General features: G+C 53.1%; 1 protein-coding gene across 5 annotated transcripts in view; it reads left to right on the forward strand.

Moving 5' to 3' along the window:
• Window positions 1-14601, forward strand: part of TSPAN18 (tetraspanin 18) — a 181034-nt gene that overhangs the window by 156831 nt on the left and 9602 nt on the right. For all 5 annotated transcript variants that reach the window (XM_019746423.3, XM_019746421.3, XM_074336252.2 and 2 more), the window contains 5 exons: window positions 2366-2438; window positions 4928-5122; window positions 12397-12471; window positions 13653-13751; window positions 14291-14473. In XM_019746423.3, coding sequence (XP_019601982.1) covers window positions 2376-2438; window positions 4928-5122; window positions 12397-12471; window positions 13653-13751; window positions 14291-14473 — 615 coding nt within the window. In that variant the 5' untranslated portion in view covers window positions 2366-2375. The remainder of the gene's footprint in view (window positions 1-2365; window positions 2439-4927; window positions 5123-12396; window positions 12472-13652; window positions 13752-14290; window positions 14474-14601) is intronic.

Raw genomic sequence — 14601 nt, forward strand, 5'->3', positions numbered from 1 at the left:
TCAAGTGTCTTCTCAGCCCACCTTCCAGAAATTGTCTATGTTCCCACTCTCTTTAGAGGTAAATTGGGGGGATGGTGATGCTACTTCCAAAAGGCTCTGTGGATGGGTGGAACTAACAGCCAGATCCAGGTAGGGGTTGGAGACTCCATGTGTCTGTCACTCTTGCTGGCCAATTGGCTATAGAGATGTGTCCTCATGATCAGAAGTCCTTCCTGGGGAGGGGAGCAGGCAGGCATTGGTCTTTTGACTTCAGCCTGGTGGTGGATGATGGCCCAGGGTGCTGTTTCCCTTGGACAGTGGGAAATAAATTGGCATAGTAGGTGTGAAGACAGGCCTGAATTTTGAAGGATGGATGAATGGGGCAAGGAATTAGCATTCACTGAAAATGATTATTAAGAGTTGTGGCTCCAGGTTAAGACAGGCCTGGGTTCAAATCGTAGCTCAGGCACTTCCATGTTGTGTGATCTTGGACAAGTGATTCTACCTCTCTCAGCCTCAATTCTCTCACCTAAAAAATGGAGATGACATTACCTGCATCCTGGAGCTTTATGAGGAATGAATGAGACTGTGCATGTTTCTTGCCGCGCAGTTAGAACTCAAGGTATAGGCCAGCTGTCACTCGCTGTAGCTGTTGTTATCTGCCACGTGCCAAGCTCTGGGCTCAGTATTTTCCATGCATTACCGGGAATACATTATTTTTATACTAATTTTAAAGACAAGGAAAGGAAACTCAGATGCATGCAGTTCAGGAACTTGCCCCAGGCCACCAGCTAAGCCTGCCAGAGCCAGGATTTAATCCTCTGTCAAGCACCAAAGGCCTCTTTCCTGTTGCCCACCCTGCCCTGGAGCTGGAACCGGGCCTCTGTATCTCCATTCGCCCTCTGGCTCACATCATCTTTTCTACCTGCCTCACCTTTGAGGTTGTTGGAAGCTCTTCCCAGGAGACAGTATCCTTTTATTGCATTTGTCTGGGAGCCTGGTTCTCCATAAACTGCCCATTCAATGTAATCTCTAATGAATGTTGGACATAATAAATACAGGTAGCCTGTTCATGAGCTGCCATATTTATTATGCCCCTTAATTGCTCAACAGCCAGCGTCCACTGAAAGCTGGATCCTGCCCTAGCGAGCAGCTTTGTCTGGGTGGGCAGAGAGGAAGGACGCTAGAGGCCAGCCTCCTGCAGACTTCTCAGCATCTCACCAGGGCAGCTCCTTCTGCCCTGCAAAGGCCCGTCCAAGTCCAAGTGTGACAGAGGAAGAGCCTGGGCTTAGGGATGATTTAACACTCGGTGAGCACTGGCGTGGACCAATCAGAAGAGATGCTGGCTAGACAGACAGCAGGCCCGCCATACCCCTGGGTTCCCACTAAATCTCAGCCCTCCCACTGCCCACCAGGAGGTCGGGGCCTGGTTGGGGTACACCCTCCGGTCCTGCCCATTGTCTTCCCAGGGGTGTCTTGAAGAAAGTGTGAAAACATTAGATATTGAATGTGAACATGACTTGTGCATCTTAAGGTCTGACCTGTGAAAGCAGATGCTGTCTGCTTTCCCCAGGGATGGGGAAGGGCTGAGTCTCAGGGGCTTCAAGCCGCGGTGCCTGGCATCCCGTTGATGTGCGATAAGTGTTGTCAGTATAGAATTGTATTCAGTGATTCGCTATCGCACACTTTCAGGTAGGAACAGGGAAGGCTCCTGGGGCAGGTGGGATGCTGAAGGCAGTCAAGGCATGGGCTGGGTCTGACCCCAGGAGTAGGTCTTGAGCCTCCAGCTAGGTGGCCCCCACCTCTTTTCCCTGCAACACCCCTCCACTGAGCAGTCCTGTAGGCTAGAGGGCTTGTACAGTTTGGGGAAGTTTCTCAGGCCCAGATTCTAATCCTCATTTATGACCTTGGCAAATCCCTTAAGGCTCTGAGCCTCAGTTTCTCACCTACCAAATGGAGGGTTGACCTCAACAAGCAAGTTGTATCATCATGTAGCATCCTTGAGCCATTGCCACGTGCTGCACCTCTTGCTAAGCATGTCACTGCATTATCTCAGTTAATCCTCCCAACACCGCTTGGGAGGAAGCTTCTGTTTTTAATCTCCATTTTCAAGTTGGAGAGAGCAAGATTCAGAGAGGTAGAGTAATTTGCCCAAGGCTACACAGCAAATGAATGGTAGAGACAAGCTTGAAGCCAAGCGGGCTGGCTCCCAAGTTCTCACCCCTAACTCTGGCCCCATAGGGTACATAAAGCACCTTCCTTGGAAGAGGAAGTTATCAGCCTCCCACTTCCCCCACCCAGTGCAAGGGCAGGCTGGCTGCTGAGATCCCCCCGCCGTGGGTGGGGTCCCCCAGGGGGGAGACTGAGGAACCTTGCTTTTTTTCAGGCGGAGCACCATGGAAGGCGACTGTCTGAGCTGCATGAAGTATCTGATGTTTGTGTTCAATTTCTTCATATTTGTAAGTATTCCCGGAACATGTCTGGGGTCTTTCTAGGCCTCTGCTGGATGGGCAGAATGGCCTGCTGCTTGGAAAGAGTCCCACTGGGCTGAATGAATCCCAAGGTGGGAACAGGGGCCAGTGCTAGAAGCAGATCTACCTGAAGGGGAGGCTCCCAGCAGTGCCCACCCCACTCCCAAGAGCCCACTGTCCTAGGAGAGACATTTTGCCTGGACCCCGGGATGGTTCAGCTCCTCTGACAAAGGGTGAGGGCCTCAGTCCTGGCCACTGTCTTGGGATCTGAGCCCTGGTGGGGATTAGGGGAGAAGAAGGAGATGGAGGTGACCAGAGGGCAGCAGATGGAGCCTCACCCAGCCCTGACACACACACCTCCCGCAGAGCATTAGAGACATCAGCGCTGGAGGGGCAACTTGATGGAATTAGAAACCTCTCTGGGACTAGGAGACCAGGACTCAAAGCCCAGCTCTGCATCTTACCAGCTATGTGATTTGAAACACATTTCACCTCTCTGAAGCTCAGTATCTTCATCCCTTAATTACCTACCTCAACAGGTTTTTGGATATTTTTGGAAACTAAGCAAGATTAGGAAGTGCCTGCCATGTGTCAACGCTGAATAGCTTAGCTCCATCCCCATCCAACATATGGATTCTGTCCACGAGGGACAGAGCCCTGCAGGTGGCCAGCCCAGCATCCTACAGCATAGCCCACCTGCCGGCAGCCCCCTGCGGGCTCTGCTCAGGCCTATGGCCTTTCCCAGGAGAGAGCCACACTCCTGGTGTCTTGAGCCCCTGAAGCCTTTCTGCACCCCACCTCCACCTTTGACCTTAGTGTAGCCAAGACTTGGATGAATAAACATCTCCTAATGTCCTCTGGGGTAGGGTCACTGTGAAAAAGAGGCCCCTTTCTGGTCAAGACTGACTGTCTGTCTCTATTTTTTATACATTTCAGCAACTCTCCTCGATTTCTTCCCCTGCCCCATAATTCGAAAGAGCAGGGAGCCCTACAGACTTGAATTCTAGACCCAGCTTCTAAGCTGGGTGACCTCTGGCAAGCCCGTGCTCCCACCTGCAGTGGGCTGGGTCATCTGAGCAGCTCAGTCCATGCCCAAGCCCTCCTTGAAGCAGACTTCAGCACACAATTCTTGAACCCCAAAACCTCCAACAGCCATGAGAAAGGACACAGGTTTGACTGGATATGGGTGGGGAGACTGAGGACAGAGGCACTACACAGCAGAGGGCAAAAAGTTAGCCTCGGTCACCAGCTGTCCCTGTTGGTCTTCCCTTGCTCTCTCCCCCGCTGCCAGGTCCCTCAGATTTCTGGGGCCCCTCCCCTGCCCCAGCTGCACCTCCAACATCATCTCTTGCCACAAGTCATCCAGCTCTTCCCCCCAGTTTGCAGACCCCTCCCAGCCAAGCCACAGCCCAGCAGTTCGCTCTTTGCCACCATCTGTCATTCCTCAGGTCGCCACACAGGGACATCCAACACTTCACAGCCTTTCACATCCAGTGGTGACAAACTGGCTTTCCTGAAACATGTCGATCCACTTCCAATACCCCTCTGTGCCCAGGACAAAGGGAACAGATATTTATTGAAATTGGCTAAGTACATTCCCATCCACTCTGTCCTTTTTTCCTGGGGACCACCTTGGGAGATAGGAATTTGTATCTTCTTTTCATCTCCAGGAAGCTAAGGCTCAGAGAGGTGAAGCCACTCACTCCCCAAGGTCTCAGAGCCAATAAATGGCACAGCCCTTTCTCTGGTGTAAGCTGCCTCTCTCTAAAGACGAGTAAGGCATGGAGAGATGGACCATGCAGATGAAGATATAAACACGAAGGCTTTAGAGGGGCGGGTTTGAGAGTGGGGAGCCCAACCTGACTGAGAGCTCCTGTGGGGGACAGAGGGGCTGGCGTTTGTCTGCATTTTCCCGCCCCCAGCGGGGTGCAGACACAGCATAGGTGTCAGTGCATGTTCATGGAGTTTGCTGAGTGTCCTTGCAGCAGGAGTCATAGAGGCCCAGGATTCAGTCCCCGCTCTGCCTCCAACTTGCTGTGTGACCTTCAGCAAGTCGTTGGCCCCCTCTGGGGCTCAGTGTGGAATCTGAGGGTGGGACTCAATGACCTCATTATCCTGCAGCTCTGACATTTCAGGAGAATCTAAAAGTGTCAAAGAAACTCGACATGATATGGGTCTCAGCAGGCCCCGGGGTGGGGGTGTGTGTGGCTCAGAAATTGGGTTTAAATGATGCATGCTGCACTGAAGATCAGAGTAAGTAGGAAATTTCAAGGCAGCGACAAGCGGTGCCCGGACACAGGCTGCTGCAGCAAAGGAGCTCCTGCTCAGCTCACTGGGGCTCACCACCTCCCCCCAGGTCCGCGCGCACGCGTGTGTGTGTGTGTGTGTGTGTGTGTGTGTGTGTGTGTGTGTGTGTGGCGTCTAACTTCCCTGTCTGCCTGTTTCTTCTCCTCCCTCCTGACTGGACCTGGGAGCAGCTGGGCGGGGCCTGCCTGCTAGGCCTCGGCATCTGGGTCCTGGTGGACCCCACCGGCTTCCGAGAGATTGTGGCGGCCAATCCCCTGCTCATCACAGGCGCCTACATCCTCCTGGCCATGGGAGGCCTGCTCTTCCTGCTCGGCTTCCTGGGCTGCTGTGGGGCTGTCCGCGAGAACAAGTGTCTGCTGCTGTTTGTGAGTATGCCCATCCCCTACCCCACCCAGGGGCACCCGGGGCAGGAGGCAGAGGCCCCTGTGCCTTCACTGCAGGAGACTCACACTGTGGTCTGAGCCAAGTGAGATGCCCTCCTGGAGTGGAAAGGCCACCAAGGTTTCCCATTGGCATTTGCGGCCCCCACTTCTGGAACCTGCTCTTTGCGCTGGGTCTGTGCCTCTTCTGCAGGTGAGCTGCCCCCAGGTGGAAAGTGGTTTTGGCCTCCAGGTCTGAACAGGCAAGCATCTCCAACACATGGTCAATTGAGAACCTTGACCGTGATGTTTTTTCTATTGCTTGTTTTTTAGAATTCAAATTTATAATAACTCCTCAGTGAAAGAGCCGAGATAGCTATGGGAGAAATCATTCACTTTTGGAGTTTCCTGTTCTAAAATAGGAGTGATATGATCTCTGAAGTTCCTTTATTCATGAATTAAATAGTCCTTGAACTGCTACTACGAGCCACTAGGTGCTGAAGCTGCATCGGGGGCCAAGAGTGGTCGTCCCCTCCCCCTGGAACAGGCCCAGGGAGGCATTGGGCCCATGAGGATGGGCTGGGCAGCAGGCAGCCTGGGTTTGAGTGTGCGCCCTGCTCTGCCCCTAACTAACAGTGTGACTCCTGTCTAGCTTCTTAACCTGGCTGAGCTTTCGTGTCCTTGCTTGTTAAGCGAGGAGCCGACCAGCTCAGCTGTCGGGAGCCAAACGGAATAACAAGTAGATGTCCTGTTTCTCTAGTCTGTTGCATTCCCGTGAGCTGTGGTCCTTTGGGCCTCTGCTGACCTTCCTGGCCGTGGTGGATGGGTCTTCTTTCCCTATGGGATCCTGTGGGTCCCCAGGGCTAGGAGAACTTGTGGATTGATCCCGGCCCTGCTATGGGCTACGTTAAAAACAGCCCTGCTGAGAAGAGTGTGTTTGGATGGATGGGGTGGGAGTTAAGCAAGAGAGAGATCTGGGCTGGTCATCGGGAGGACGACTTCCTTGCAAGCAGTCCGTCCACTCCTGCCCATGAGCCAGCTCCGAGCACTTCGGGAAGTAGAGATCTGGCACGAGGCCTGCGCCTCAGATTAGAACACACTGTACGGCCTCCATTTGTGTTCCAGTGAGATGCCCCACATCGCAGAGAGAAAGTGAAATCTGCTGTGAAATGTGTGACACAGGAGCCTAGGGTCCCTTTGGCCTTCAGCAGCATAAACAGTGCAAACTTTTCATTTGGAGAGAAACAAAGAAACATGGGGGTGCCCCCTGGTGGAAAGCTCTCTACAGTGTCGGATGGTGCAGGGGAAAGTCTGGGCTTGGGATGACTAAACGGAGCTGGGTATGGGTCCCAGGACACACCGAACCTCCCCTTTCCCCCACCGCACCTCGGCCCCCAGGGCTCATTCATTGTTAATGGGCTCATCTCTGAAGCCAAGACAGGAAGCCAAGCCGGGGCTCTGGGCTGGGGAGGCATCAAGCTAAGTGGCTCCCTCGGAGCCTGCCAGCTGGATGAGGACATCACTCTCCTCAGTGCTTAGACGACCAAGGCCCAGGATAGGTTTGTCCCAAGTCCCCCAGGAGAGAGTTAAGTCCGGCCGTGGCCGGTCCAGCCCACCAAACCTTAAAGTGGCCCCTTCCCGTCCCTATCTTTTGCTGCCTTTTCCCCTCCCTTTTGAATCATCTCTTCAGTCTCATCTCTCTGCTCCCTTTCCTTATCCCTCTCCTGAATCTTCCTTGCCTCTGTCCTGTCTCCCTTCACCTATGTTCCCTCCCCTCTCCCCTCCCCTCTCTGATGTCTCCCCTCCCCTTCTCTGAAGAACATACAAGCTTGTGGTCACAGTACGGATCAAAGGCAGGGGACACTTGGCCCAGGTCTCCTGTCTCTCAGAACAGGGCTGGCCCAGGGCTCCTAACCTGGAATGGACTCATGTGGTCCAAAATTCACCTAAAACTGTGTGTAAAATATTATGTCAGGGCCTGCATATGTGTGTGTGCCTGTACATGCGTGTTGTATATGTACCGTATTTACCTGAAAATAAGACCTAGCCAGACAATCAGCTCTAATGCATCTTTCGGAGCAAAAATTAATATGAGACCTGGTATTATATTATATTATATTATATTATATTATATTATATTATATTATATTGTATTATATTACATTAGACCCAGTCTTATAATAAAATAAGACCAGGTCTTATATTAATTTTTGCTCCAAAAGATGCATTAGAGCTGATTGTCTGGCTAGTTCTTATTTTCGGGGAAACACGGTGTGTGTGTATATTGTGTGCACATGTGTGTTTGTGGGGGAAGACAACACAGCTTCTGGAAGGTTTTCAAAAAGATTCATGCCCTGAAAAATGAAAAGAAGCACTTCCTCTTCCAACCTGGACCTGCCCATGTGGTGGTTCCAGCTGAAGAGGGGCAGTGAGTCTCAGCCCTGAGACTCTGGGGACCTTAGAGAAGCTGCGCCCGCTTCCTCAACCTGCTGAGAGGAAGGGAAGACTTGTATTGACAGGGGCCGAGAGGGAGCAACGTGAGCCTCCTCAGGAACCTGGCTCAAAGACCTGCAGAAAAAGAAGGTCTGGAGATGGGGGTTGACTGAGTACCTCCCCCCCCTGCTCTGAGGCTAAAACCCACCGGGTCCCAGGGACCTTTGTGTAGCCCAGGGACAATGATCCTAATGACCACATCACCTAATGATCAATTTTCCTAAAGACCCGTCTTTCAAACACTCCTGTTGATCAATTTTACAGCATTTTCACGCACAATAGGATAATTTCAGCCTATTTACTGACATTTTGTGGCATCCCTTTTCCCTGGTTGCTTACCTCTGAGTAGTTCAAGGAATTTTTTTTGGCCCATTTACTGGATTCAAAATTGTAAAATATTTTATGACAAAGGCATGCTAAGTTGGAAAAGAGAACAGCAAAAAGAGAAGACTCTATTTAAAAGAGATAAATGCGCTAAATTGCACGTGAAGCATGTAAATTTAGTAGATATTTATTAGAAATGAGAACTGAAAGCAGATGTCCTAGAGGCAGATGGGTTAGCGAAGTCTGGAAATACTCACCAGTAGACACAATAGCCGTTTCCACCCCTTTGTTAATTTCCCCATCCTATGCAAAGTGCTGTAAGTTTGATGCTGAGGAATATTAGCAAATGTGTCTGTTGGCAGATGAATTGAGGTTAGATGAACCCAAGCAAACAAACCCTGGGAAAGGTCCCGATTAGGGGAAGTCCCAGGAAATAGCAGGACAAGTCGTGTGGCTGCTTCCAGGGGGATCCCCTCCAAATAACCAGTGGTAACCCTGTTGAGCAGGAGGAAATCATTTCAGGCTGGAGAACGCGAGTTGGCAAAAGAGACACTGTTATGTTGGCACCACAGCCCAGCACTTTCCTTCAGGTGACTCACACACCCACTCAAGTCACCTCAGGTCCCTGTGCTTGGTGAAACCCTACTCCAGGTGGGAGTGATGGCAAGGAGGTCTGCAGACCCCTTTCCTCTGGGGCGGCCTGCTTTCCCTGCCAATGAGTTATCGGGTTCATCCTTTAATTTCGTCTCATGAATCTTCTGCATTTCATCTCATGAAGTGCATTTCTTAAATGATGAATCTTGACTCAACATAAGCTCTATAAGGATGGGAACCATATCTGTCTTGTGTGTATTTGTTTGCCAGTACCTAGTACAGTGCCTGGTACAGTAGGTGCTCAATAAATAGTCCTGGAATGAAGGAACAGAGAAACGGGCGGTGTCAGAGGTATATAACAACATGGGCTTTGGAGTCAGAAAAGCCTGGCTCTATTCCCTGCTCTGCCACTTCCTGGCTGTGTGACCTGGAGCTGGTTACTTAACCTCTCTGAACCTCAGATTTCTCCCACATAAAATGAAGATAATAATACTTCCTTCTGAGACGTAGTGTTGTGATCATGTTTCAGTGAGAAAATGTGCATGCATCTTGCCTTGCTCTGTTTCTGGCACATGTGAGCACTTCATAAATAGGAAATTAAAAAGGACTGGTGTTGATCCCCAGGAGACCCTACAGGCCATGTGAAAGTCTTAAGACCTGGAGGCCCTTATAAGTTTCAAGGTAACTGGGTGTTAAGAGGCCGTGTTCTGGAATCAGAGTTTCCATGTTTATCCCAGGTGTACTACCTACCTGCTGGGCCATGCTGCCCCTCTCAGGGTCCCAATTTTCCCATCAGTAAAATGGGGGTGTTGATAACTGCAGCTGCTTCTCCGGGCTGCCAAGGATATTCAGTGAAACGATCCACGTGAGCCCCACAGTACCTAGGTACTAAGCACTCAGTAGATGGTAGATGTTATTTTTCCAGAGATTGCCATGCCAGCACTTGTCTCCAGGAAGGCCATGCTTCTTCTTGGTCCAGAGCCACCGTCTGAGCAGCTCTTGCACGGTGACAGCCTGTGCACAGCACCTCTCCTGCATCGTCTCACTGACGCTGTGCTAAGTCCTCCTGGACAATGCACACAGGCGCCCCGAGTGATGAGCACGCGGAGTGCGCGAGGCTGGAGCTGTCTCATCCATACTTTATAACTGTCTCAGCCGCAATCGATGGCCAGAGCCAGCTGAATCACATCGCCAAGGAGGGGGACCATTTCTGAGGCCACTCTTCACGAGCTTAAGGACTGTCAGCAACTCCACCGAGAGGGCACAGGGCAGGGAGGGGCCCCGTGGGAAACAGAACCGGTGGGCCATCCGTCACCAGCCAAATGGAAGTGCCAGGAGCTCTGCCAGGGGCCTCCATCACTGTCAGGGGCTGGGAGGCCACAGAGGTAGAGAACACATCACTCAGCCCAAGGACCAACCAGTGCGTGAGGGAGGGAAGTGTGGGGCCAGTGGAATGGACGGCAGGCGTTGTGGCCAGGTGCACAGGACGCCCTCTGTCACAGTACCCTCTGGTTGGGAATCTCTGCCCACCTTGACCTGAGCCCAAGGTCGCCTCACACAGCTGACCCCAGCAAGGCTGTCACTGACCTGTCAGAAGTAGACCCCAGTGTTCAGCAGAGCCACTGGCAGCTCAGTCCTGAGCCTGCTTCTCAGCGGGGAGGTGGCCTGGCACTCCGAAAGGAGCTGGGTTCAGACGAAAGGATTTGCTCTGAAATGTTTGAGCTGCCCGCCTTTGGGGTAGTCATTCCCTCCCGTGGCTTGTTTCATCCACTGTGGAAATAGAGGGCTAAACAGAAAAGGGAAGAAATAGGCTCGAATGCTGAGGAAAGCCTCTTTGAGTCCCGAACCCGTGCTGGAGCCAGCTTGAACCTAGTGAGAGCCCCGTGGCCAAAGATGACAATTTGGGATGTGGAGTGACAAATCGACGCTTTGTGCTGGCTGATCTGTTTCAGCCAGGGGTTCTCCATGGGTCTGGGAGTTTAAACAAGACAACAAAACTGTTAGGAGATGTCTTAGGTCTGTGTCCTAGGCAGATCATCTCGAAATCCATCGTGAGGGTCTCCCCAAAAGTGATCTGTAGCCCAAGAGGTTTGGAGGAATCTTGGGACGTCTATGGGGCAGCCTCTGTTCAAGCTAAAAAGTCAGGCAGGGAACATGACGGGGTCTTCCCCAGAGTGTGGATAAAGTGGCAGGAAATTTCTGGCAGGAAGATACACCAGGGACGTCACCAGCGGCCGTGAGAGCGGTTGTGAGGAAAGCAGCACAGAGTGTGTCATGGGGGCCAGGCTGTGGGAGCTCATGGAAGAGCCTGCATGGGCTGGCTTCTGCGCTCCTCCTGTACTCGTAAGAGCCTCAATGACAACCTTTGCTCAGCCCCCTTTATGACACACAGAGCACTTTCACATCCATTACTTCATTATTCCCCACCGGGACCCCAGAAGTGGGTGTTGTTGCTATCATTTCATTGACAAGGAAACTGAGGCTGAAAGGGTTGGAGTGATTGTCCCAAGTCACACAAAGCAAGGCAAGGTGGGCTGAGGTGTCCTGACACCACGCCCAGTACCCTTTGCCTCCTTCCGGCTAGGTAGATCCAGTGCAGCCTGCGGGGGTCAGCTGTGTGAGATGACCTTGGGCTGAGGTCAAGGTGGGCAGAGATTCCCAACCAGAGGGTACTGTGACAGAGGCCGCTGGCTGAGGTGGCTGGGACAGTGTGTAAGAACCTGGCTCCGTGTGCACTGGGGATTTCATCCTCTGCTGGTGGTCTCAAGTAGGGTGACAACTCTGGGATTGTCGCAGACTGCACACGCCAAGGCCCCCAGCAATGCTAGTGAAGGCACAGCCATTTCCTCTTTCTTCTGCCAATAGCTCTCAGCCTAAAACAGTGCCCATGACGACCAGGGCCTGATCTGTAGCAGACAGCAAGGTCCTGATGGCAAATCGGTCTCTCATGGATTCATTCATTCATCTGGTAGCCATGAGCCAACACCTGTGCTGTCCAGGCATTGGGAATAGCATCTGAGTGACAGCCTCCAGGCTTAAGTTAGAGATACAGTGGGGACACAGCAGCTGGGATGACGGACATCTCTGTGGGGCACCGTGACATGGGGAAGCCAGGAAAGTCTTCTCCCCAGGAGAGCAGCTGGGGCGAAACCTGATTTGGAAAAGGAGGAGCTGGCAGGTGAGGAAGGAGGGGCCTTCCTGGCAGAGGGAGCATGGTGTGTGAGGGCCCCAAGATGAGAAGCATCGTGCTTTATTTGGGGAGGCATCAGGAAATGCAGTGAGTGGAGGGGAAGGGGCTATTAGATTCAAAATCCTGGCCCTGGGGGTTTCACATTGTGGTAGACACACCTCCTTCCCTCCACTCTTGCTCCTTTACTGCAGCTGGAGATCCCCATCACCTCCCACCTCCCGAGGGAATGAGAGGCAGCAGCTGGGAGAGGTGGCCTTAGGGCTGGCAGGGCAGGGAAGGCCCACCAGGGATCCCTAGGAAGTCATGATTCCCACAGCTTGGACAATCCACCCGGAGGGGCCCAAACAGGTTTCGACATCCATCTCCTTCTAGGGCTGCAGGTAGGGTTGTCCAGATTGTTCACTGCACAAGGGGCCTCATCTAAGGAGTGCCATTTGCACGGAAGACATATTTGTTGACTTTTTCCATATTTGCATTAGAAGATTGTTGACTCCAGAGTTGGGTTGCTGGTGTGTTTATGATGGAATAGCTTGGCTTATGGCAGTGAAGTTCCTTAGCGTTATAAAATCAATACAGTGTGTCAATTGTGTAACAGATGGAAGGGTGCTTCTGGTGAGCAGGTGTCCCCTTCCCCCCACCCACCCTCAGGACTCATGAGCCCACTCCCTTCTCGTTGCAGTTCTTCCTGTTCATCCTGCTTATCTTCTTGGCAGAGCTCTCGGCGGCCATCCTGGCCTTTATCTTCAGGGAAAATGTACGTACTGGATCCCACGCACCCTGGCCCCTGCAATCACTGGCCGCCATGGCCAAGCTGCCCGCCTCCCCTAGAGTCAGCCTCTCATCCAGCACTTCCAGCCCAAATTATGACCCACCATCCGAGGGAGGCCCCGTGGCCCAGAGAAATCCCAGGGAGCTGCTTCTTGCAAGGGCTCTTCCAGAAGGTCAGAGTCGGGGGGCCCGTAAGGGTCTCTGCTTTTCCAAACCGTCTGACGCAACCCCACACCTGATTCTGGACTCGGCGATGCCACACTTGTCCAGCGATGGTCCAGCAAAGGTCACTTCACAGTCTGAGGATAGTCAGGGAGGCTGTGTGTCCCCCCCGCCCTCCTTCCTCCGCTCTGGAATGTGAGACATGCAGGAGAACAGGGCAGAGCACTCTTGAATAAGGCCTGACCAGTATCTAATTTGGGCCACTTGCCCCCACAGGCCATCTTATCCCAGGGGCTCCAGCCACCCTGGCATCAGCTCCCTTCCCCGAGTCTCTAAAAGCCAGGTACCAAACCAAGGTGGCCTGGAAACAAAGGAGGGGGAAAAAGGCAAGGGGACAGGTCACACAAGCTGGCCCTGGGGCCAGCAGTTAAGCTGCTGGCACAGAAGGGAGCAGGAGTCAGTCAAGTAGCCTGTGAGCAGTATGGTGCCCAGACGTTCCCTCTGGGGGTACCACCCAGGGCCCTGCAGCAGGAAGTGGGCTAGTTAGACCTTGGGAGAATATATTGAGGGCAGGAAATGTTGGGTGTGCAAAGACTCCCTGCTCCACATCTTCAGGGCCTGGGCATCTGCTTGGCTCTGTCTGAGGAATAGCTCAGAGTGGAGAGGGTGGTGTGAGGGGTGCCCCATCCTGGGTAAGCCCTCGCTCTGAGAAGCGCTGCAGGACCCAGCCAGGTTCTCAGTGTGCCCTGGCCTCAGGGTGACTGAGGGGGGTGTGAAGGCTTCAAGTAGGTGATCCCACCACGGGGGGAGGCCACAAGCCTTGGAGCAGGACTAAGGGACCTGCCCCACGTTGGTAGCTTAGGAGAATGCCAAGAGCCTGGCACCAGGGCCCTGAGGCCTTCCCTCCCCTCCCCCAAAGCAGATAGATGGAGAGGCCACGGAGGGACGGGGGCAGCATCAAGCTGCCAGGTGTGAGTCTCAGCCTCCTTCTCCCTCTGCCTCCAGCTCACCCGTGAATTCTTCACCAAGGAGCTCACCAAGCACTACCAGGGCAACAATGACACAGATGTCTTCTCTGCCACCTGGAACTCAGTCATGATCACAGTGAGTGACACCACCCCCACACCCATGCCGTGAGCTATCAGAGCCGTGGCTCCCAGTGCAGCAAAAGTCTGGCCTCCCGAGGTCCTCTGCCCACGTGCCTGAGCCAGGCATCAGTAATCGACCAGGGCACTGGCCTCCGGGTCAATCCATACAGCAGTCCCGGAAGACAGGGCCAGTCAGACACAGCCCAAGCTCAGGACAAAACCTGCTCGCCATCTCTGACTTGAATCCACAGGCAATTGTCATTGTCATCAACGGTAGAAATCATAGCCACTGTTTATGGAGTACTGACTGAGTGCCAGGTGAGGTGGGAGTTGTTAACCACTGCCCTCGTTTTACAAATGAGACACTGAAGTCTCAGAGAAGCTGAGTAACTTTCTCAGAGTCGCACAGGCAGAGCAGGTGGAGCCAGCCCACACCTGGGTCTTGACTGTGCTCCACCTTTAGAGAGACTGTCTGTTTACCTGTGCCCCAACCCCTCCCCATCTCCCCGGGGCCAGCTCCCACCCACTAGACCCTTACCTTTGCTCTCCTCCTAGTTTGGTTGCTGTGGGGTCAATGGGCCTGAAGACTTTAAGTTTGCATCCGTTTTTCGACTCCTGACTTTGGACAGTGATGAGGTGCCGGAGGCCTGCTGCCGAAGAGAACCCCAGAGTCGGGATGGGGTCCTGCTGAGCAGGGAGGAATGTCTCCTGGGAAGGGACCTGTTCCTGAACAAGCAGGTACCAGGCCTGCTCCCCCAGGCGGGGGGACCTGGGTGGCCAGAGCTGTGTGGGTGGCGCTGTTGGCCCAGAGCGTCTGAAGGCATTCCCGAATCCCATGGGAATGTTGACCATGATGTGGGGCTGAA

This window comes from Rhinolophus sinicus, chromosome 14 (genome assembly GCF_057876585.1).
Source record: "Rhinolophus sinicus isolate RSI-liver-muscle chromosome 14, RSI-T2T, whole genome shotgun sequence".
NCBI lineage: Eukaryota > Metazoa > Chordata > Mammalia > Chiroptera > Rhinolophidae > Rhinolophus > Rhinolophus sinicus.